The 25,644-nt window shown below is 43.0% G+C and overlaps 1 protein-coding gene across 2 annotated transcripts in view; it reads left to right on the forward strand.

Moving 5' to 3' along the window:
- The window catches only part of WASF3 (WASP family member 3), a 147,624-nt gene extending 129,586 nt beyond the window's left edge, over positions 1-18,038 (forward strand). Inside the window, exons 6-10 of one of the 2 annotated variants that reach the window (XM_056108899.1) lie at positions 1,074-1,191; positions 8,161-8,336; positions 12,327-12,590; positions 13,766-14,133; positions 17,397-18,038. In XM_056108899.1, coding sequence (XP_055964874.1) covers positions 1,074-1,191; positions 8,161-8,336; positions 12,327-12,590; positions 13,766-14,133; positions 17,397-17,554 — 1,084 coding nt within the window. In that variant the 3' untranslated portion in view covers positions 17,555-18,038. Of the gene's footprint in view, positions 1-1,073; positions 1,192-8,160; positions 8,337-11,264; positions 11,432-12,326; positions 12,591-13,765; positions 14,134-17,396 lie in introns of both variants that reach the window. The other variant, XM_056108907.1, reaches the window with a different exon arrangement.
- Positions 18,039-25,644: the final 7,606 nt, after the last annotated feature.

The following is a 25,644-nucleotide window of genomic DNA, read 5'->3' on the forward strand; positions in this document are numbered from 1 at the left end:
TTCTCCTCCTCCTCCTCCTCCTCCTCCTCCTCCTTCTCCTCCTCCTCCTCCTCTTTCTCTTCTCCTCCTTCTCTTCTCCTCCTGCTCCATCTCCTCCTGCTCCTTCTCCTCCTCCTTCTTCCTCCTTCCTTCTTCCTCCTACCTCCTCCTCCTCCTCTTCCTTCTCCTCCTCCTCCTCTTCCTTCTCCTCCTCCTCCTCTCTTGTTGAGTTTGAGGCATATAGTCTTTCAATACCAATCCCTCCACCAGTGTCAACTTCCTCCCACCAGTGTTCACATATTCCCTCCCCACCCCAATCCCCACTCCTTTCCCCCCTGTCAACTTGACAGGCACTTTACCAATATTCAGTGCTTGTAGCTTAGATCTCATATTTTCCATTTTGTTGGATGTATGGCTATATCACTCACTCACATCATCAGTGTAACTGAAGCACTTATGCCATTTCACCCATTACTTCCTATTCTCTTCTTCCCCTTTGATTTATTTCCTTCTCTGTCTTTACCCTTTCTAAACGCTGGGTTCAAGAGTAATCTAAGCATGTCTCTTTTTACTGTAGTACACTTCTTCATTCAGTATTTTATATACAACAGATAAGTGAGATCGTCTTGTGTTTGCTTTTCTTCTTCTGTCTTCATTCAACGTGATATCTTCCATTTCCAACCAGGTTGCAGCTGCATTCCCTTGTTTCTGTATGCCACATCGTCATTATCCATTCACCTGTCATCTGACACCTAAGTTGATTCCATATCTTAGCTGTTGTACTGAGTTGCTTGCTAATTTTTAATCTAATAATACTGAAGTTCCAGAGGAGAGGTGAAAAACTATATATCCATCTCCATGCAGATCTGAATATACAGAGTCATCTTCCCTAATTGTTCTATGTTCTGCCCATATATGCACCTTATAAAATAAGCAAGAATGTCACAGGTATCTCAAGTACTTTAAGTGCCTCCTGTATATTTTATATATACATATACATTTTATATTCTCAGGAGTTAAATTAACATCATGTCTATATAACAGCATCTAACAGTCTCTCTTTTCTCTCCTAACTTGTGGTCTGTTGCTTATAGAGATGATAAAAAGGATGGGCTGAAGTTCTATACTGATCCTTCCTATTTCTTTGACCTCTGGAAAGAAAAAATGCTACAGGATACAGAGGACAAAAGGAAAGAGAAAAGGCGTCAAAAGGTAAATTATTTTAGTATGGGAAAGGTCACATACATGTGTAAAGGGGATTCTTGTTCAGAAACATCAATAAATTACTAAGATGATGGGTCCTATGCTGATGTGTTTTTAGAGGTCGCATTTTTCTTTTTTTAATTTAATTTTATTTTTCAATAAAGTTGTTTATGATGATTTGTGATATTCAATATTCCATCACCAGTCCCACCCACAGGTTTCATTTTTCACGCGACGATGAGACAATTTAATCTAACAGAGTAATGCTCCTGTTTAATAAATACTGAGTTCACTAACACTTGCCTTTACATTAACAGAGCCAAATTTCAGTTTTGTTTTCATATGTATTGCATAACCTCTCTGCTCTTGCATAAAGCAGCCAGCATTCCATACCAGGTGTCACTCTGCTTTTGTCTGTTCAACCTTTCCGTTGTTATTGCTACCTAGCGGTAATTAAAGTCTTGCCGAAGTGTTGAGAATGAAATGAAGAGAGTGCGTGCTCTGCACGTGTGGGGCAGACTCAGTACAGTAGGTGATCCCATTTTTGTGGGGTAGTGGTGGTGGAAGCCTGAAGGTTGAGGAGCACCTGTCAGGCAAGTGTTTGGGAAGGACTTGGGAGAGGACCAGGGGCTGGAGCTATAACACAGCAGGTAGGGTGTTTGCCTTGCACGCGACCAACCCAGATTCGATTCCCAGCATCCTATATGGTTCCCCCAAGAACCGCCAGGAGTAATGCCTGAGTGCAGAGCCAGGAGTAACCCCTGAGCATCGTCGGGTGTGACCCAAAAAGCAAAAAAAAAAAAAAAGAAGAAGAAGAAGAAGAAGGGAGAGGACCAGAAACAGGCAAGGGATGTGACTAGACCACAGAGCCCGGGCTCAGTCCCCAGCACCCCCTCTCCACACACATGAAGAAGAGGAACAGGTAATTTAAAGGCACATTGACATTAATCCTCATGTTTCTATAGTAACAAGTTAGCCCTCCCAGGACTTTTTAAGAATAGTACCTTTAAAATGGTCCTATCCTGTTATAAATGGCCTTCCAGCATTTCCTTTTCCATGATCCTTGCAGCAAAAACATTTAATTTAGTCTGTTTTATTTGTCCCTGTTTTTCAGGACAAATAAGACGACTAAATTTGTTTTTTTCTTGGTGAAGAAAGTGCTCCCATGCAGTACTCAGGGAGACCAGGGATCATTCCAGGTGAATACTTAGCCGGGCCCCGCTGTTAACATTTTGGTGCTTGGACACGGTGCTTTGGTGCTGTTGGGCCCTGGCAGTACCGGGGACCAACCAGATCATACTGAGCAGTGCTGGGGGGTCAAACTTGGGGCTGCAGCATCCCAGCGTGCTCACCAGCCCTCTGCACTACCACCCTGGGCTAAGATTTAATCCAGGTTTGATTATTATGTCTTCGACTTAACTTGATTTTTCCCCCTTTGGCTGCTTTATCTCATTCTACATCCCTCAGATACATACATCTAATATGAATTTTTAGCTTATTTATATAATAATTACTTCAATACGTTGTAAGTGCTAGATACACAGTGGGTGAAAAGATAGTTACTGCTTGCCACAAGTGTGTTAGGGGTTAGGGCAGTTAGGGTAGAGAAGGGACTAGTATGATAATAAAAGTTAGAAATGATCACTATAGACAAGAACTGAGTAAGCAAAAGGATATACATGATAACCTTTCAGTATCTGTACCGCAAACCATAATTCCCAAATTGGGGGGTGGGGGGGGAGGGCGGAGGAGAGAGGTGGGGAAGAGAAGAAAGTGACTGCCAAAGTGTCGGGTAGGGATGGTAGGGAAACTGGGATTATTTGTGGTGGGAAATGTATACTGGGTATTGGAACACTATATGACTGAAACCCAATCATGAACAAATTGGTAACTATGTATCTCACTGTGATTCAATAAAAAAAAAATTTTAGAAGTCAGCATCCCCACAGAGATGACAATCTAGTGGGGGAAACAAACATTAAATGATGATGCAGTCCTCTGGAACTCAGAAAGAGGGAAATCTTGAACAAATCTGCTTGAGTTGGAATAGAAAACAAGGCAAGATCTTTCATTTTACAGGATTTTCCAACCCCCAACTCATTTTTCATTTAGAAATGACTGGCCTAAATGAAGGGAAAATCAGTGTAGAAAACTTGAAGAAAATAAATTGTTTTTTGAGGCCTGGGTGATGCAAATCTGGCAGTGCTCAGGTCTTAACTCCTGGCTGTGTGCTCAGGGATCCTTCCAGGCAGGGGTACAGGGACCAGATGTGGTGCCAGAGATCAAACTCAGGTTGGCCCTATGCAAAGGAAGTGCAAAGCAAGTGCCCTACCCATCCCCAAATGTATTACTTCTCCAGCCCTGAAATTTGTTGTTCCTGTACTTCAGTTTGATGGCTTAAAAAAAATTTTTTTTTCCAAGTACAGTTATGCAAACAAGTATGTGGTTCCAAGTATGCAGTTGTGGTTCTGGTCCGTGTAATGAATTGTCCCAGCAGCATAGGAACAGCTGAATAAAGAAGAGTCGTTTGTTCAGAGAGGAGAGTCAGCTTTGGACACACTAAACTCACTCAGTCTGTAGAGCAGCGGAGTTTGTGGGCTCTGGTTTGGCACAGTAAAATTGTTGCAATTCACACTTCTTAGAGATCAGGTGAAGTCTTGCGGGATCATGGGCACACACAGCTGAGGAACATGTTATGGACATACACAGTTTTGTCTCACATGTACGGAGTGGTGGTGGCATGCCAAGGGGTATGTGGGGTGTGATGAGAGGAGAAGGCTGACTAGGATGAAGAGGACTCCACTGCTGATCAGGGTGCCAGCGGGTGCCAGGGGCCTGAGGGAAAGGAGTGATAGCACAGTGGGTAGGGCACTTGCCTTGTGTGCGGCCAACCCACGTTCCATTCCCATATGATCCCCTGAGCACCGCCAGAAATAATTCCAGAACACAGATTCAGGAGTCAGCCCAGAGCATTGGTGTCACTAAGGCCACTAGGCTGTAGTCAGGGACCCTGAGGTTACACCCAGCTGTGCATAGGGGAAAGGAGATGCAGCACTGGAGATCAAGCCACTTGGCTACTCCCCATTCCCCAGAATTCATTTTCAGTGTTTTTTAGTGGGAGGAGCTCTGAGGCCATAGCAGGCGTTGCTCAGGGCTAACTCCTGGCTCTGATTCAGGCATCACTCTTGGCATGGGTCAGGGGACCCAATGGGGTGTGCTGGGGATGGAGTCCAGGTCAGCCTTGTATAAACTTTTCCCTGGCTATACTGCTACACCAGCACTCTTTTCATTGTCTTTCCCCCAGAGAGCCCTTCTGAGTTGTCAGGGGAAAGAGCAGGGACACAGGGATGGGTCCGGAAGGCCAGTGTGGGTCCAGGGGTGGAAGTGAGCACACTGTCGATCAAGTGGGGCCTCAGGGCAGGCACCTCTGGGGGCGGCTCACCCAGCTCCGGGGTGGGGAGTAGAAATTGGTGGATCAAAGTTAAGTGTGTGGATACCTGTGTGCATGGGCATGGATAGGAGGGCATGCTGGGAGGGCAGAGGGCAGAGAGGTGTGGATTTCTTGATTGAGGCACATTTTAGGGAAAAGGAACTATGTGTGTCCTGGGGGGAGGAAACAGGTGGACCCATTCTAGGCAGTTGAACATGGCTCAGTGTGGCTGGAGTCTGGATGCAGAATAGGTAGCATGCTGGTAGTGTGCTCACATGCTGTTGGTGCGTGTGTGTGTGTGTGTGTGCACATACATGCACACTGTGCCATGGGCATGCTGATGGGTGGATCTGGTTATGCACCCCATCCACATCACAGCTATAGCACTTAGCCCCTCGCTATGTCTGCACACATCTTTAAAGTTGAGGGCCAGAGTGATAGTACAGTGGGCAGGATACTTACCTTGCATGCAACAAACTGGGTTTGATTCCCAGCACCCCGTATGGTCCCCTGAGCCCCTCCAGGGCTTGAGCACATGCAGAGACAGGAGTAAGTCCTGAACACCACAGGTGTGGCCCCAAAACAAAATAGAATCATTGTGGTCTGGGGAGATAGATCATGGGGCAGAGTGTGTGTGCCCAGCACACTCGAGGTTGAATATTTGGTCTCTGGCACCATGTGTTCCTGAGAATCCTGAGGTGAGGCTCTGTCCCACCTCACCATCACCCCACCTCTACCCCCACCAGAAACTCCAGACCCAAGCTAGGCAGGAAGGCAGGCCAGCACCTCTGGGTCTAGCATCTCTGGGAGTGGCCCTGGGCACCCCAGAGCTACTATGAGGTGACCCTCATCAAAACTTTTTAAACTAAGGAAATGGTTGATGATTTAATGCAGTGATTCTTAATTAGCTATATCAGAATCCATCCACTCTCCAATTGTTTTGGTTTGGGAAAATATACAAATAATTTGCTCCATTTGCTGTATTCTCAAATTATAGTGAAGTACAGTAGTTTAGAAAATTGGGTGTGTTTTCTTTCCCTGGATGCCCTAACACTTGTTAACAGTCGAGTATGTGTATTTTCAGCTCTTTAAGCATTCATAGACACAGTTGTACATATTTAAGAAAGAATTTTTATACACAGTTATACAATACGTGATATAAACTCATGCAAACATATACATGTGTTGACTCAATGAATATGTATTTCATTCTTTTAAATAGTTGCATACTATTCCCAAATCTAGGTGTCATAACTTTTTCACTCAATGACCCATTATGGATGAATATTTAGGTTGCTTCAAATTGGTCACTATTACAATATATGCGTAGTTGACTCCTGCAGAGTAAATTTCCTGGAGACCAAATGTGAGCTTTTGATTTGGAAAGTCCTTCATTTTTGCCTCCCCTCCTTACCCCCTCCCCTTTCAAGACTGCACCAATGGGTCCTCTATCCAGCAGACTCCAGTTCTGTATTTAGAACGAGCCCACCGCACCCCAAAGTCTCAATCTTGGGCACTACCCAACTTCCTTGATCTCTTTCTTTTTTATTAGTGAGACACCATGAGGTACAGTTGTAGACTTAAAAATTTTTGTGCTTGGGTTTCCGTTATACAATGATCAAATACCCATCCCTCCACCGGTGCCCATTTCCCACCACCACGGATCCCAGTATCCCTCTGTGTGCTCAGTGGATTTCATGCTCGCATTCATTGCCAGCCCATTTCCTCAGCCCCTTGCAAACAGCCTTGTGAACTCACTTCATTCCCACTGCGAGCTGCCCACTGTCTTCTCCCCTCACCCCCAGAGGCGGCTGTCTGACTACTGTCTTCCTTTCTGAATGATCTTTTTAATGTCCCCAGACGTGTCAACCCCCTCCTGCCCCAGTGCTCTGCCCTGTCCCTAGGAGGAAGCACAGCGCTTCCACTGAGCCACTGAGGTCTTGCCACCCCTCTGTCCTGGGAGTCATGTCTCCTGTCATCATCAGCCTTGCTTCATTTCTCCTAGCACTGTGTTGTCTGTCCTTTCAGAAGCTTGCCACTTCACCCTGCATCAGTGCCCCTCCTCCCACAGAGTCCCCACCACTCACACCCAAGAACTCTTCACTCATGGTATCCCTCCCTGACCTACAGATGAGGCAGAGTTCAGAACATTCCATACAGGATACATGTTGCCCCACATTTTATCAGCAGACATTTGTCTGCATGGTTTTGTAGGATTCCCCAGGGGACTTCAGATTCCATGAGGACCGATATCTGTCTGTTTTTGTGGGGAGAGGTGTATACCCAGAAGTGCTCAGGACTTATTCCTGCCTCTGTGCTCAGGGATCACTCCTGATGGTTCTCAGGGAACCATATGTGGTGCTGGAGGTTGAACCATGGTCAGCCATATGCAAGGCAATGCCTAAACCCCTGTGCTATCTCTTCATCCCCAGATAGCTTCCTTCTTTGTTTGCCATTTGTATAAATACTACCCAGTAAGGTGATGAGGACATAGTAAGTACTTCAAGAGCACTTGACTTTGATCCTAGACCATACTATTGAGTGTGTACTCCATGTAAAACTGGAAATCCTGTCAGGGAAGCACCGTCATCAATGTCCCATCAGTTCTCATCCAGATCAAAGGGCACATGGACTTAGAGGGAAGAAGGAAAAACCATATGTAAACAAGTAACAATCCTCCCCTATAAAGAAATATATATGTAGGACCCAAGAACTTACTGCATACTTTTTTGTGGCAAAATTGAGCTGGAGCAAGAATGATTCTTTGTATGCGAAGGTAAGTTTTGATCTTTTGTTGTTGTTATTGTTGTTGTTTGGTGTTAAGCTAATTGCAGAATTAGCTTAACTATTCTCTAAGTTCTAAAAATTATTTAGAAACCAGAAACAGAACATGAATAACCTTTTTTTAAAAAAATAAAATAAAAAAGAAAAGAAAAGACAGTTTCCTGTTGACAGCTCAGTTCAAATTGTGAAGAGGTAGGAAATGATTTCTCTGCATAGTATTATCAGATATTTATCTATAAATTAGATTTTTAAAGGCTCAGTACATTTATAGCAAGCTAAAAACCTGTAGTGAGACTTTTTTTAAAATCAAAAGTGGTGGTAGTTACCATAACTTTGAGTTACTTTAATAGTTGATTACCAGTTACTTGTTTGTTAGATGTGAGTAAGCAACTTCTGTTGACTCTTGAACAATGTCCAGGGTGGAAGTGGTTGAGAAGCCGATACCTACACAGTTGCAAATCCACTTATCATTGTAGAGCTTACTATATTCAGGTTGTGCTTCCTTGGATTTAGTCACCCAATATTTTTGGTGGTTCACTTTGAATGTAGACGCCTTGGACAGGAAAAAAATATCTGTGTCCCTAAGCAGTTCATACCCGTGTTGTTCAAGGGTCAACCATTGTGTTCGAATGTCCCTAATAGTATGGAAACGGGAACATCACTCGTCTGCACACCGGGCTTGTTTCATGCATTAAAACTGCATCTAACCTGCTCTTTTCCTCTCCCTCTGTCTCGCATGCTCGCTTTCTTCTCCTCGACGTCAGGAGCAAAAGCGCATAGACGGCACCACCCGTGAGGTGAAAAAGGTTAGAAAAGCCAGGAACAGGCGGCAGGAGTGGAATATGATGGCGTATGACAAAGAGCTTAGACCTGATCACAGGTTGTCTCAGAGTGTGTACCACGGAGCATCTTCCGAGGGATCCCTGTCCCCAGAAACTAGGTGTGTGTGTGCATGTGTGCATGTGTGTGTACATGCATGAGAGCAAAGCCTTTGAGTAGTGCTTGGTGTGAGCGTGCAATGTAAATCACATATATGTATGCATTTTTTTAACTATTGCAAAGCAGCTTTATTTTACATCAGGTTACTGTACGTGATTTTTCATCTCTGACACTGTCTCTTGTTTGGTTAATCTAAATGTTTTTTAACATCAGTTCTAAGTTTGACCCTAATTGCTGCCTATGCGTAAACCATTTTAATTTTAATAATTTTGTTCCTTAGCTTTATTGTGTTCCATTTTCTTGGCCATTTGCTGCCTGTGAATGTTTGGTAGGTGGTAATAGAGGTGCTATTGGAATAATTATTTGTTAAAAGCATTTTTTAAATCCAACTAAGCAAAAGGTAGGTAGATTCGTTTTAATTAACTAATGTATTATAATTTCAGGAAATGGATTCTGTTGAAGTTTAAAAACCATTTTTTGCAGGTGTGAATGATACGGTCACATTTGTCATGAAAGGAACGACAGAAATTAATTAATGAATTTTATTTCTGTTTCGGCTTTTGTAAAACCTTCCATTATTTAAGCTGTAAAGTCTTCAATTGGCCTCTAACATTTAAATCAAAAATTCCATGATTCAAGAAAATTTCAAAAACAGCAACAACCTATATGTTGCATTATATCTTTGTCCTTTAATAGTTATTTTAACCTCTAAACACCTTAGTTTGTGGTGCAAATTCTGACATCAGAGGATACTTTATACTTGGTGTTTTCAGAGCCAGTAAATATGCCTGCCCCAGATGGTCTTAAGGTTATTGATTGGATATGCGGCAAGAGTTGGCTGATTTCTGTGTTAAGCTGTTGTCTCTTAATACTAGAAAATCACTAAAGCTTGAACTAACCCCATGTTTGTTCAATCCTTTGGTTAGATTATTTCTATAGAGGGTAAGAATGGTGATAAAATTCTGCTTATTCTTCTTTGGGTGAAAAGGAATGCTTAATCTTTATAACTCCTAGGATATCCAGTTTGGGGGTTTATTCTAACCAATTTAGTCTTGATTATTTACTCTCACAAAACATGTATTTTCTATTACTCAATTGTACTCTTTTATTTTAACAGGTGCAGATGGGAAAATGCTTATTTTTTTAATGCCTCAGTTGAATGTTTGATATTCATTTTAGCATGAGTTCCACATTTGATAGAAATTTAATGCATTCAGGTTGCTTCTTTTACTTTTCAGAAAACAAATGAATTTTTATTTCTTTAGAAACAAAATAATAATTGGCCTATATTTTTTCTCAAGTCTTCTTGTTTTTTCAGGCATCAGAGAAATAGATTAGAATTATCATTGTATTTGGATTATATTCCTTAAACTTGTTCAGAAATTTTACTTTTTTATTCAGCTTCACTCATTTTTTCATTAAATTTGATAGACTTTCTAGTTTAAAATTACAGAAAATTTAATATTTCCCATAATCTTATCCACAGAAATCAGTTTGCATTATAATACATTTCTCTTCGGTGATTTTTCTGTACATGTGTTTGTTCTTTCACAAAATTTATCACATGCCTGATGTTTTCTCTTTTGGTTTTTCTTATATTTATTTTCATTCTGTACTATTTATCAGGTACTGTTTAGTATGTGGATTCTGGTCATTGTCTCCTCATAGGGAGATCATTAGGATACTGGGTAATCTAAGTATCCAAGTTTTGTGGCACATATGTAAGCCATTTCTGTAAGAAACAGTGTTAACCTAATCCACAGGACCAGATTATAAGTGTTTCCCCTCTCTTTAGATTAAAACAACAGAAAGGTCTGATTCTAAGTGTAAGTTGAAGACAGGCTCACCAACCACTTTGTTACCATTATTCAGGGAGAGGGAGGGTCAGCACCCAACTTTCCTGGTATCTTCTTCCTCTACTTCCGGTCCCTGTATCATAGTCATACCCCTGGCTGCACACCTGTTTATCTCCTAAGCCCTGGCCAGGGTGAGAGTGTTTCATTCTACAGCTGTATCTCTACTGCAGCATTTCCTTTCTATTGCTTCCATAACCATCATCACCCCTACCCATTGCTTTGAAGGAATAGAACACACACCCCCTTCCGATACACACACATACACATATCTGCCCCCCCCCCCCCCACACACACACACAGTGTCTTCTGTGACCGGATTTCCATTTTCCTGTGCCATGAAGGACAGAGCAGCCTTTGTCTCTCAGTGATCACCGGACTCTTTCCCCTTTTCTGCAGCCCCCTGTGATCGTGGGAGCCCACCTGACACCCATCAGCTCCCTTTTCTATGCCCCCTTCCTCAAGTCCTGCCCTCCCGAGCTCTGCTGCTCTCATTTTCTTCAAGTAGGCCCTTGCTCCCTCCTCTTTCTGCTTTTATCACAAAGCCTCTTTATAAGACTCTAAACCACACCAGGCGTGTCCAATTTCTCAACCCTCCTCTCTTCCAGGGTCCTCCATCTCTTTGCTCGATGACTCGTTTCCTTTAGGAAGGCAGTGGCACACCCAGTGTGACACAGTGACATGGCCAGGCCCCCCTCATCAACCATTCCACAGTGTTAGGCATGCATATTTCCAAATATGTTCGATCTAATTACAGATCAGTTTCTTCCCCCATTAAGAATATTTTTAGCTCACTTGCTAGCAGTTTGCACATTTCAAAAGAGACGCACCATAATCAAGAATTTATATTGCAATTAAGAAAGGGGGGGAAACGGAGTTATTATTATTATACTGCAATTAGTAGGGGGAGAAGCAGTCTCTTCTCATTTAGAAAGCTTTTCTGTGCCTTGTGATGCTACGCTGAAGGGAAACTGCAGAGATGGAGATTCAGCGGGTGACTTAGCTGCCTCCCTCCCTCCCTCCTCGCCTTCCTCCCCTCCCTCCCTCCACAACCTGTGTTTGCCTGTTTCCTTCAGAGAGAGAAACACAAGCTGAATCCCAACAGAAACCAGCAGATAAATGTGAGAAAAGTCAGAACAAGAAAAGAAGAGTGGGAGAGAAGGAAAATGGGCATTGAGTTTATGAGTGACGCAAAGAAACTGCAGCAGGCAGGGAGCGCCAAAGAGGACAGAGTGTCCCGAGGGTTCGTCTCTTTGCTTCCTTGGACCGCCAGCCCCTGGGGCCGCACAGCCTGCTTTGCCCTCCGGAGAGGTCGCACTGCTCCTTACTGACCTGATCTCCCCGTAACGCAGCCAGGAGCACGACTGTGCCTTACTAACAACGCCTGTGGCCATGCAGCTGCGTCCTGTGCCCCCTTCGCAGGGCCACCCCAACCCCTGCTCCCTGCCTCTCTCCACTGCGCTCCACTAATCCTGGATGTTCCTTTCAGAGTTTCACACGCCACTGCACATTCAAAGAAAATCACAGCACCTTATTGCAGCATTGGGCTTCTTCTTCTTCTTTTTTTTTTGGCTAAATGCATCTCTTCTGTTGAAGAAAAGCAATGAATCGCTGGATTGCATCCCGGTTGCTTTCTCTCTTCTCCGTTTTGTGTTTATCCAGTTCACCTGCCATTTGATAATTTCTAATTATATGCTGTCAGTTGCATTGCCACTGAAATCCTGTCTTCGATGCTGTTTTCAATTAAATGGAACCTTGTCGGGTAGCCTTCTTGTTCAAGGGAAAAACAAATACTGGAATATGGTGAAGGGGGGTGGGCTGCGGGAGGGGGCTTTCCTGCTTGCCGATCTGCGTGACTTACTCCCTTCCTAGCTGTGAATCCAAATCCATGTAACACTGGTGCTTGCCGCTAAAGTCACCACTGGGACTTTAATGCTATCCTGTCAGTAGCAGGGGAATGTGTGTGTGTGTGTGTGTGTGTGTGTGTGTGTGTGTGCACGCGCACACGCGCGCGCGCATGACATGCGCGCGCACGCTTTTTTTGTGCATGAATGGTGGTGTAATTCAGAGACACACTTAAGCCCTTGCAAAGGGGAAAATGTGACTTAGGTGCTCCCCATCTTTTTCATCTGCTTCAGGTCCCACGCCTCAGATGTCACCGATTACTCGTACCCAGCTACCCCCAATCATTCTCTGCACACTCAGAGCGCGGTCCCTTCTCACGCGGCAACAGAGGCACCAACACATGGGCCCGCAAACCAGGCCCTGGAGCACGAGTACCGGCCACCCGCTGCCTCAACGAGGCATATGGGCCTCAACAGACCCCAGCAGCCGCCACCGCCACCCCCAGAGGCCACCGAGGGGTCCCAGGCCTCCGCACCCATGGCTCCATCTGACTATGGGTAACGTTGACTTGCTGGCTTCCTCACCACTGCCGACTGCTGCAATGGAATCTCATCATGTGGGGCATAACAACCTGGACTGAATGATCACACTTAGTCCAGAGAGCAGCCAAGGACGAAGGGACTCCCAGTTAACCCAGATCTGACATTGAAAATGACACCATGCTCCTCCCACTCTTAAGTTACAGATCCCCTTGTGTCTGGGTTTATACCCATGGATTCTCTCTGTTCCCACTTATGTATGTTGGAATGGCTCAGTAAGCTAAGGCGCTAGGGCTAAGGACAAAAACGTCAATTTGTGAACCTGTTCCTAAACCTCCAGTTTGGCTCTGTGGTATGGGTGGATCCCAGAGCATTTGCCTCAGCTCTCGGGCTGCGCAGTAGAATCTCCTTGCTTTTTCCCCAGCTTCTCTCCTTTCCCATTGTGTAAGTAAAATTCAGACCCCACCTTGTGCCCGTGTATTCACCAGTGTAAGGACAAGCTCTCTTTAGCACTGTGGTTGGGTTTCTTAGGGTGACCTGATCTTCAGAAAGTTGTATTTCCATTAACGTGTGTATTCTTCAGTCCAGGCTAAGCCCGCGTCATGTTTTAAATATATCCACTCACCTTTTGGGGTTTTTCTTTCTGTCCCACCTGTTATTTCCAGTCTGTTGGTTATATTTTAGTCGGATTTTCTGGAGTGTGTGTTCTGAGTGACTTAAAGTATCAGGCAGAGAGAGGCCCAGTTACTCTGGAAAACCCTTGTCTGAGAGGAACTCCTCTATGTCCTGTCCTTAGCACCTTTTGATCCTCTAATGGCGTTGTGAACTCAAGGTGTTTCCATGGAAATATGGAATGTGAAATACAGAATGTGACCACGGTACCCTCACCTTTGAGATGCCCCATTTAAAGGATCCATTTCCCTAACTATTCTCTCCTCTGTAGTCAACTATTTGACTCTAAATCCCACAGAAAAAGGATGTGGAATAGTTCTTGCAAATGCCTTGCAGCAAATGTACTTGAGTTCCCTCATTGTAAATAGTGTCCTGTGAAAGGAGCAGACTCTAAGGGTGATGCTTGCATGCTGCCACCGCTAAGTCCCTGTGACAGCACATAAGTGTTTCAGGGGGGAACTTACTAGAACCTTCCAAACTGTGGTTGCTTTAATGGCTCCCGTGTTTCCTCTTTTTTCCAGGATGCTCCCGGCCCAGATCATTGAATATTACAACCCCTCAGGACCACCGCCGCCGCCGCCACCACCCATGATTCCTTCAGCACAAACTGCTTTTGTTAGCCCCCTCCAGATCCCTACACAGCCCCCATTCCCCGTGGTAGCCGGTTCCTCCTACACAGCGCCCCCTCACCCACCCTCTGGTGGGCTAGTGGTCACTGCACCACCTCCTCCAGGGCCGCCTCCTCCCCCTCCCGGCCCCCCTGGGGCAGGCTCCTCCCTCTCCTCCTCCCCAATGCATGGCCCCCCAGTAGCTGAGGCAAAGCGACAAGAAACTGCACAACCACCCATAAGTGATGCTCGAAGTGATCTTCTTGCTGCTATCCGAATGGGTAAGTGGAAGGCGCACGAGATTTCTTGATTTCTCCAATCTATTCCATCTTTAGTCATCTTCAAATGAATACTCCATCCATGTTGCTACAAATTGGATGATTTTATTCTTTCTTAGAGCTGCAGTATATTCTGTTGTGTGTATCCACCAGAGCTTATTCATCCATTCATCCATAGTTGGGCTTTTGGGTTGTTTCATATCTTGGCTCTTATACTAAGTGCAGTGATGAACGTGGAGGCTATCATATCGAGTGAAGCTAGTCAGGAAGAAAAGGACAGACAGAAAGATCTCTCAGACGTGGTACTTAAAAGCGACACAGCAAGGTAGCAACACAGATCCAAAGGCAGCATCGTGGGGCAACTGATTCATACAATTTAGTTGATGTGGGGTGAGAGGGAGTAGAACTGGGTTACTTGGGGGAGGGTCCCGGGAATACTGGTGATGGATGTGGTTTGGAATTATGTCCTTGAGAAACCATGACTAGTAGTATTGTAAACCAAAAAAAAATTAAAAATATTTAAAAATGAATACACCACACTAAAGCTTTGTTCAGAAAGAGCTCAAGGAGCCTTGGGTTTTTGTTTAGTTCGGCAGGTTTTTGTTGATGGGGCAGGGGTCAGGGGAGCCTCCTAAAAATTGTTGGTCAAACAGACCTGCATTTCTATGTGAGGGCTTCAGAATGAGTACAGGAGGCCTCCAAGACTACACTTGATAATGCTCAGGGGACTATGTGGTGAGTACAAACCCAGTTCAGCCACATGGAGACTTTCACCTACCTTCTGTACTATCTCTCTGGCCCCTTGTTTGTATTTATTTAATAGTAAATATATATTTTTTAATTATTTTTTATTATTTTTGCCAGTGGAAGGTAATTTTATAATGCTAAAGAACTGACTAATTCAAGAAAGGTTAATGTGACTAGAAACAGACATTTTTTTCAAATGGTCCATTAGTTGGATCTTTTCTCAGTAGTCTACTCTAAGGATTAAAATATAAATTAAAGGGAATGAACTTTTTGTTTTTCAATCTAGGATATGTTCTTGACTTCATATTTTTGTTTTTGTGTTCTTTGGGGGCCACACCCAGCAGTTCTCAGGGTTTGCTCTTGGCTTTGTGCTCAGGGATCACTCCTGGCAGGCTCAGGAGACCATATAGGGTGCCGGGGATCAATCCTGGGTCAGCCACATGCAAGGCAAGCACACTTCCTGCTGTACTATCTCTCCAGCCCTTGACTTCATGTTTTTGGCATGATGTGCAAAACAGTATTCATTCAGCAGCAAATGGATGTCTCAGGAGTTCTCAGTCCATTGCTGCACCCCAAGCAGGAAGCTCGTTGAATCTTCTGGTTATGTCGGGTGCAGCTGTCCTTGGAATTCACTCCACACAGGCCATTCGTTCTCAGACTGCTGCACCTCGGTTTCATTGAAGGTCACAGGGCTGCTGACACAGGTGAGGAGCTAACAGGCCTTTAAGTCACAGTCCTGGTGCCTGAGTTAGGTGACGATAAAGGGAACCTCACTATATTGAGTTGCTCTGCTCCTGCACGCAAGTGTCAGACCCACCTGGGACCATATGACCCACTTTCATTTCGTCGGCACCCAAGGTCCCAGAGTTGACAAAAGTCCCAAGCTGTAACATCTTGCTAATAATAATAAACTTGGATTCTTTTGAGTTTTTTAGACCTGTAAGCCTTGTCCTTTAAAAGTTGGTAAATCATCTGGATCTCATGGGGAAGATACCTAGTAAATCCACACCGAGAGACATTGTACGTGGAGCCACCTGAGTTCTTCAAACCCCGAAGCCACTAAACACAACGACCAAAGGTCCAGTGAGACTGAGGGGCATAAGTGAAGCATGATAGCTAATAACATGGGGGAGTCTGTACTGAATTCTCAATCTGGCAGGAAGCTTTTTTCATATACTACATTAGGTCTGTTGACAAAATGTATAGATGGTAGGTTAGATCTGTTAATCTGTCCTACGAGTTTTATTTTGTTCATTGTTTTTGCTGTTTAGGGAATACATATGAAATATTGTAGAAACAAAGAGGTGTTATATGCCACTTATTCTCAAAGGTTCCTAAAAAAAACAAAAACAAACTTGTATGTCTAAGTGAAGAATGGTAGAGAAAGATCACTGAAGCAGATGCGGTCAGATGTTCTCTTTCAGAAATCTGGTCAAAGAGTATAAAAGAAATATTTCAGTCAGCTCTTCTATAACTCTGCAGTCATTTCAAAAGAAAAAATTAAGGAATTAACATGTTAAATCATCCAGTTCGTTACTCAGTGAAACAGGAGGCTAGAAAACTGCATTTCATATCCATTTAATAATAATTGTTCACATGAGAGTTCCTAAGTTACCTTCCAAAGTTGGCCAAGAGCTGTTGTTTCTGAATAATTGTTCCAAGCTGGCACTGTCCAAGAAAATAATCTATAATGATGCAAATGTTCCTTATTTGCTGTGGTCTGTAATTAGGTAATCTTTAGCAACAACTCAAGTTATCTTTAAGTAGTCACATGGAGCTTTTGACTCCTATATCAGCGCTGGAATTTTCCTTCCTTGTGTACTGAAATGAATGACTTTTATGCTTTAGTACATTACTTGCTATTTAAAAGTTATTCTCAGAGCACTTTCTTTATTGGAAGGGGAATTCCTTAGGAAACATCTCTTCCCTAAGCTTTTCTACCCCTCAGATTTTGAAATAGAGAGGTTTATGTTCAGTAAGCACCAGTAAAATGGTGCCAGTTTATGGGACTTGTTCATAGTACAATAGTCTAGGTACTTGCCTAGCTTGCTCCCAACCAGGTTCCATTTCCAGCACCGTGTGGTCTCCCAAGCATTGTAGGGTTCAGCCCAGGACTAGTGGCAGGTGGCCTGGAATCCTGAACATTGCAGGACCTGAACAGAAGTTTGGTTGCTGGCAATGACTAGTGGGCTCCCCAGATCTCCTGAGCACTGCTTGTGTGGCCAAAGAGAAAAATGCCAGTTAAAGAAATAGTCAGGTGGGCCGGAACAATAGTACCGTGGGTAGGGCACTTACCTTGCAGACAGCTGATCCGGGTTAAATTCCTGACATTCTATATGGTCCCCCAAGGACTGCCAGGAGTATTTCTTATGGGCGCAGAGCTAGGAGTAACCCCTGAACATAGCCGGGTATGGCCCAAAAGTAACAACAGCATAAATAGTCAAGCAACAAATTGTAGTTTCCCATTAATTTGGAGCAAGCAGAGGAACTGAGGGTTCCCCTATGTATTGTTCTTCCAGGAATCCAGCTGAAGAAGGTTCAGGAGCAGCGCGAGCAGGAGGCCAAGCGTGAGCCAGTGGGGAATGATGTGGCCACTATTCTGTCCAGGCGCATTGCTGTGGAGTACAGCGACTCCGACGAGGACTCTGAGTTCGATGAGAACGATTGGTCCGACTGAGGCGGCACGCACTTGGGGACTGGGGCACAGCTTGGCGATCAGGCTAGCCGCCAGCCTGGAGACTGTATTAGAAGAGTATTGAAAAATACTAAGTGATCTCAACACCCTGATAGGCATATTATAACCCTGTAGCTTAGCAACTTTTGTATTAATAATGTGATATTGCTTTTGCACATCCAAATATTCTGGGTTTTTCAGTATTTACTGTGTAATACTTAAGTGCCACTAAACATAGCAAATCGTGCTGCACATGAAGAAATATGCTATAACTATTGCATTGTCCTGAAAACAGCATTTGCTTCCTTTTTCTTGGCCATGAAAGTATTTAGTGTGGTTTGGGTTTTACTCTTATTGACCATTTTAATTTCTGCGAACTTGCTGTGTGTTTGTGAAGCTGCCTGGAGTAAGGTCTTTGCAAGATTAATGACTATGCGTCAGAGTGATGTCTTCTAATCAGTTAGTGACATTGTTTTCACTTTTTTTTTCTTCAAAAAACAAAAACAGAACATGTTCCAGAAGATGTTGGTCCTAGAGTGCAAGATTTAACAAACAAGGAGAATCAAATGCTTCTGCTTCCCGTTTCTTGGCTTGGCAGCCTCAGAGTGGACTTGAATATCATATTGAATAATTTCATTTCCTTCGTATACTCTTATAAAATGTGAAATTGGGAGGGCCCTTTTTCAGCAGGATTCCCTATGGGTATTCAGCTTGGCAAATGCTTGTGGATTGTTTGTGTCAAATGTTTGTACAGCTCAGTGGTAATGAAAAGGAGGAACAGGGTCCTCCAGGAGCCTTTGGGAATGACACTCAGGACTTCTGATGGCCATCACTTCTGGGCATTAGCTAGAAGCACAGCCAAGAGGAGCCCAGGAGCGGTAGAGCCAAGCTGGACTGAGTTGACTCATTCCTGGTCCCCTGAGCCTAGTGCTCTGGGACATTTTTAGCTCCTCAGCACATTGCTGTGAAAGTACATCAGGTCATACCTTGCTCCACTTGGTGTGACTTTTCAAAGCTTCAGTGTAAGTGAATGTAGTTAGACTGACAGAATTTTGTTTTCTGGAGCTGTGGCCAGATTAGGCATCTGTCACAAGCAGCGCCTTCCCTCAATCCTAAAAGCACATGGTGCTCTGTCTCTGTCTCTGTCTCTCTCTTTCTCTCTCTGTCTGTCTCTTTGTCTCTGTCTCTCTTTGTCTCTCTGTTTCTGTCTCTGTTTCTCTCTCTCTCTCTTTATATATATATATATATATATATATATACATATATATATTTATTATTGGCACATTACAGTTTTCCAAGTACCTCACAGACTTAGGCCGTCAGACCTAAGCTGATCACTGTCACCTTTGTCCTTCCTGTTTTCCATGTGTCTGTCCTGAGATCTGGGGGTTCTTTTCTTGGCAAAGGCACACCTGCCAGAAACTCATGGGTATGAATGAATGAGAGATGCTCTTTTGTCATTCGGGTGGACAGTAATTGTGTCGAATCAATGACTATTCTAGGCTTTGATTCTAGATATGTATTCTTAAATGCGCTAAGAATACACTGACACTTTCCTAGGGGAGTTTTCCAGCAACTCCAGCTATTTGTGACACTCTGCTACCCGTGACATCCCACTAACCCGTGACACTGCATGGCAGGAATCAAGGTGAAAACAAAGGTGTTGGTTGGGCTTGATGGTAGGAAATGTAAAGTGGATTGTAACTCAAAGACGTTTGTTATCAACTTCTCCCGGGGTAATCAGCACTCGCCATCCCCACCCCACCCCTGTCACGTCTGTGTCTCTAAGTGGAGACTGGTGTGGACCATTGTCACATGCAACCTGCACATTGAGTTTTAGTCACGTGGATTTTGAAACTCTGAAAAAGCCTGATGCCCCCTTCCAGGATCAGCTTATGCTATTAACGCTATTAAATATTCACACACCTTTGTTTCTCTTTCATTTCTTCTATCAACTTTCAATGTGGGGGCCTATGTTGGGACTTGTATCATGTTCGGGCTTATTTTGTCTTCATTACTGTAGTTTGGTGTGTGTGTGTGTGTGTGTGTGTGTGTGTGTGTGTGTGTGTCTGTGTGTGTGACTGTGTGTGTGTCTGTGTGTCTGTGTGTGTCTGTGTGTCTGTGTGTGTGTCTAATGTTTGAATGAGGGATTACCCATGTAATTCTAGAACAGACACCTGGTAACCCTGTTTTTCTATGTTCCCTTTGTTCTCAGGATAGAGAAAGCACACATGTCCACATCAGGATTTCCTCTGTTTCCATCTTATAATAAAATTAGTGGCACTTTAATCATAATCTTAAGCCTGTTACTAGTTATCTTCCCACAAGTCAGTTCAACAAATTTCGTATTTTTTTTTGAGTCATGTCTGGCAGTGCTTCTGGTGGAACTTGGGGAAGTGTGCAGGGCTGGGGGTCAAACCCAGGACTCCTACGCACAGATTCTGTGCTTCAGCCCATTGAGCTCACTCCCTGGCCCCTCAGCAAATTATTTTCTAACTAGTGAAAAAAAAGGCTGCTCCCCTGATGTATGTTTTTTGTCATCTTTAAAAAGAAGGAAAAAGGATGAAAATCCAACTAGAATTATCTTTTGCATTTTTTAAATTTTCCTCAAGAAGTCTGAATCATTTTAAAATGTAAATCCAAACTTTTTCTGACATAAAAAAGTGAATGAATACTTCATTTTCCAAAAATACTTACAAAGGGAGAAAATACTATAATATATATATGTATATATATATATATGTGTGTGTGTATATATATATATATACATAGTCATGAGTTTTACATCTTAGGTGGTTATATAAGTTCAGCAGTTCCCCCCACTGTGTGTATCTGAGTAACTTCCTGCCAGCCTTTCCCTTTTACCATAGATTGAGACAAGCAGGTGAGAACATGACTCAGCATTCCTGCACAGTAGCTAAGCAGATGCTCTTTCTTCTTAGTCCCTAGCCCTCACATTGGGTTCACTTCTGTTTACCATTACTAAGTATTAGAGAGTTGACATTTTCAGTTCCAAAAATATTTAGAACGTCAAAATCTTTCTCTGAGCACGAAGTGGCTAGGTTGTAAAAGTTTTGTAATAATTTGCAACTGGAATACATGATACATTTTAATCCATTAAAGACTAGTGGGAATGTATCAGCCATAGTAGCAAGTGATTTTTGTTTTATAAATCAAAGCATTTGTCATCTTGCAGTATTTACCAATGCTGTTATAAAGAGAATTTAAAGTGGTATTAAAGGCAAAAACACTTCTGTTAACAATTTTTATCTGTTTGTATATCTTACTATAGATGATGTACAAGTAACATCTAAATAAAATTACACTTTAAACCCTAAAACATTCTGCTTACTTACTGTAACGTATGTCAGACATTTTAGGGGAGGAAGCAGGGCTGGGTGGATGCTCCATTAGCAAATAACAGAGGATTCTACTCAGATTCCTTCTAGAAAAGGTTTTATTTTTAAGCGTATTTGAGAGACATTCGGATTTACAGGACTGTTGATGATTGGGTTTCACGCTTGAATGCAGTGCTCCAGCATCACACCCAGAGTGGCTCTTCCCTCCACCATTATCCTAGTGCCCCTTTCCCACCATGTCCCACAGCCCCCTTAATAAGCTCAGTTCTGTGACCAGTTCTCAGGTCCTGTTGCCTTTGGCTATCTGTTATTTCCTACTATGTTTCTTTATATCCCACCTATGAGGTATCATTTTGTGTCTGTGCCCCTCTCTGCCCGATTTCACTAACTTTACTCTCCAGATCCAACACATAGCAACAAATAATTAGGGGTTTGTCTTCTAGATGAGTAATATTCTACTGTGTACGTGTACCGTTGTTTTTCTATCCAGTTGTCTGTTCTTGGATACTTGGGTTAATTCCAGATGGGGGCTATTGTGAATAGTGCTGCAATGAACATAAGAGTGCAAATATTTTTTTCTCAATAGTTTTTGATCTAAGAAATGGAATGGCTGGGTCATATGAAAGCGCATGTCTTGGTTTTTTGAGGTGTTTATACTGTTTTCCAATATATAGAGGCTAAACTAGTCAGTACTCCCATTAGCAGTGGAAGAGGATTCCTTTTTCCCCACACCCTTGCCAATACTTGGCTGGGGTTTTTTATTTTTTTGTTGTTGATATTTTTAATGTGAACCAGCCTCACTGGAGGGTGTGATACCTCATTGTTTTGGTTTGCAATTACTTGATGATAAGTGATAGAGCATTTTTAAGATACACCGATTAACCGTCTTCTTTCCATTTCAAGTTTCTGCATGCTCCTTGTGTAACTAAAAGGTTAGACTGGATTCAGGAGTTACTCATAGAGGTGAAAGCACAAAATCATAATAGGAGAAGGAACCTACAGAACATACAGGAAACTACAGAAGACACAGGGACCTAGGGCTGGAGCGATAATACAACAGGTGGGGCACTTGCCTTTTATGCGGCCGGCACAGGTTCAATCCTCAGCTTTCCATATGGTCCCTGAGCACTGCCAGAAGTGATCCCTGAGCACAACTGGGTATGCTTGCCCACCAAAAAATCGGGAGGGGGCTTATCAAGAGCCAAGCACTTGTCCAATAAGCAGGTTATCAGTATAAAAGAGCCTCATGATTGCTGAGTTAGGTACAGTGGGGGAATATACGCAAATAAAGCAGAAGTCTAGCATCCAGTGGTAGCTCTGACAAGGAGAAAGCCCAGGGTGCTTGGGAAAATACTTGCAAATTTTTAAGTTGCACACAGCTTTGGGGGTGGGTTGATGGGTCAAAAGCTCAGAAACCAGGGGATGGGGGAAAGCATCTCAACCACGTTTATACTCAGTAACAAGAGTAACTGTTGTACTTAACTGCTTGTATATCCTTCATCTTTCAAGTGATCCTTCATTCTTAAAGGGATCCTGCAAAATGGAGTTCTCCCCTATCTGTGTAGGAGAAGAATGAAGTGCAGTTGAATTGCTCGCTGGAATGTCTTGGTGGACATGAAGCAGTCCTAGGTTGGAATTGCACATGAGGCAGGGGTGGGGTGGAGATTGCAGAGGGAAATGGGGACACATTAAGGAAAGCTGATGGAATTGAGGCTCTGTACACATTGCCCAGGCAACAGTTACTTCCCAGGGAGCATATGGCAGCCAATGCCAGAACTGGTTCCATGGAGGCTCTCTCCCTCCATCTTGGCATCCGAGAGCCTTTGCCCAACACCCAGCCTACCCAGCATTGAGCAGCTATTGTGGAATGATTAAAGAAATGGGTGGATTTCTGAGTTTTCAGCCCTCCAATCCACCCCAAAAGCTGTGTGCAACTTAAAAATTTGCAAGTATTTTGCCAAGCACGCTGGGTTTCCTCCTTGTCAGAGCTACCACTGGATGCTAGACTTCTGCTTTATTTGGGTGTTTCCCCCACTGTACCTAACTCAGCAATCATGAGGCCCCTTTTTACTCTGGTAACCTGTTTATTGGACAAGTGTCTGGCTCTTGATAAGTGCCGGTAAGTATTTATTGAGTAGTTATTGTTTATAAAGGAGAAGGGAGGCTTCAACAAATATCTGAAGATGTAATAAAAGCTTAAAGGCAGTAATTCATGCACAATACTTAGTTCCCCATGCCCAACACTTGGCAGTCTTGCCGTGAATATTGGCCAGTACTGTCATCTGCATGTCACTTGCTGGAGATCAGGAGTAAGGCAGTCTCTGTCCTCACAAACCTTCTTGTCTAAAGTGAAATATGGGGGCTGGGAGAGAGAGTGCAGGGGTCAAACACTTGCCCTGCACACAACTGACCCGGGTTCAATCCCTGGCACCACATAGGGTCCCCTGTGCTCCGCCAGGAATGACCCCTGACCACAGAGTTAGGAGAAAATCTTGTTTACTTAATAAACATACACTCACACAATTTGCTTTGTATATTACTGTAGTTTTAAGAATGGAGAAGAAATCATGTTCAGCAGTTCTTCATAACAGACAATACAAAATATATTATTTTGGTTGTATTTTAGGACAGGGACTGGGACCTGGGATGGAAACATCCCACATTTGGTGATGGGAAGGTGTAATCGTGGTGGGATTGGTGTTTGAATATTGAATGTAATCAAACATTGTGAACTAACTTATAAAATTAAAAAAATTTTTTTAAAAAAAGGGAATGTGGAGTTTATGCCCAATTCTATCAGCTTAATCAATGGCCGGATAAATAGCAGTGCATTTAAAAAAAAAAAAAAGAATGGAGGAAAAATCAGAACAGTAACATGAGGTGTCATTAGAAACAAAGTGTGTTAGTAGACAAAGTAGCTGACATTTCAGATTAGAGTTTTTAAAAAATGACCCAATTGGTGGAACACTGGTGTCTAAAAGCAAGCATGTCCCCACACCTCTCCCTCACCCGTCTGTCCATGCCCCGACCCTGACCCTGTTGCCACCCATCTGCTGCTTCTTCCTCTCCATGATTTCTTTCCCTCGTCTTTTGTGTCTATGATACCTAAACCACAGAGCCACCAGTACTGAAGCATGAGTCCCAGACTGCATTAACTAATCTTAACCTGTACTTGCTAAAGAGGCAGGCTGCTGTGATAGGAGGGAAACCAGGACATTGGCAGAAGGAAGCTGACAGTTGTTTGTTGATTGCTATTGGAACATTGTACACCTGAAAGTCTAGTAGAGACACAATTCTAAATTATGGTGCCTAAATTTTTTAAAATGTCTAAATGAATACACATTCTAATTCTTAGAATATTGAATATATGTATATGTGTTTATGTGCATATATATAAATATGTATATATGTGTGTATATATTATATATATGTGATATATATATATATATATTTCATGTGAGTGCTTTGACGCTTTGACATCTTCGGGTCCTTCATTACTCTGAAGGGATTATCTGCTCCTCTTCCAAGGGCTAAGAAACTTCTAGATATAGTGAAATCAAGTCACTGAAGAACATTCATTTCACATGCAAACCAACCCAGCTCACAGGGCCCCAATCCTTTCTTTATAGGATTCAGAAGCTCCAGGCAACTTCAACATGCACTATCACCTTCCTAGTCATTTGGACTTACTCATCCCCCCAACCCCCGAGACTTTGTATTGGTTCTTTTAAAAAATAGTTTGTTTCTCTGCTGAGATTTTGTGTTTGTTCTTTATTGCCATTTTCATTATTTCCAAACTTGTTTTCTTTTACATCTTTGAGGTAATCCTGGCTTGTTTATTCTAAGGCTCTATCTCCATTGGTGGTCTTTTCTCTTACACTGTATATGATTGTATATGTATAAACTTTGTATATGATTCCTTTTAGAGACTCTGGATTTGATTATGTTCCTCTGAAAAGTACGGATTGAGGATTAAAGGGCAACAGTTAACATGGCTAGAATTAGTCTCCCTTTTCCTGTGCCCGCCCTCTGCATCCTAGCAGAATTCTCCTGTTCTTTTAGAGCAACTTTCAGTTTTTCTTGCTTTTCTCGACTAGTTTCAGGATGAACCAGCGATGTGAGAAGCCTCCCACGGAATTTGTGGCCCCTTCACTGTTCTCTCCTTCAGTATCCTTCCTCATTTTCCATCTGCTCTGATCACTCTGAGCTTGGATCTCTCAGTATTATTTTCTTTAATGTCAGTAAGACTGGAGGAAGCTTGCAAGTCTGAGGTTCTTCTGTTCAAGCTTAGCTGCCCGGTTTGGCAGGGGACAGTGGGTCATTAGGCAAAAAGCAATTAAAAAACAAGAAAGGCTCCCAGAGATTTTTTTCCCTCCAAGCATCAAATTTCCCCTGGTGTCTTTGTTTTTATTTAAAAAAATAATAATGCCTTTAGTAGTTATGAGGTGTATTTTTTCCCATTTATCATTGCTATCTGTAAAGGACTGGTGTGGAACGGACTAATCCTTCATTCCCAAGTAAAGTAAGTAAAGTAAGTAGTCCCCTATAAATATTCCTTGTCATATTAATTTTTGAAAATATTTTTCAATGTAACTTTTTAAAAGAAATTCAGAACTGTTGGTTGAATACCATTTGTAACAATTGTAACAGATGACCAACATTTTTAGTTTTCTGCCAGGCGAACTTGTTTTTGTAAGGGCCTGCAATAAAACTTGTGCCATCTTTATTTAAAAT

This window comes from Sorex fumeus, unplaced genomic scaffold, assembly GCF_029834395.1.
Source record: "Sorex fumeus unplaced genomic scaffold, SorFum_2.1 ptg000008l, whole genome shotgun sequence".
Taxonomy (NCBI): domain Eukaryota; kingdom Metazoa; phylum Chordata; class Mammalia; order Eulipotyphla; family Soricidae; genus Sorex; species Sorex fumeus.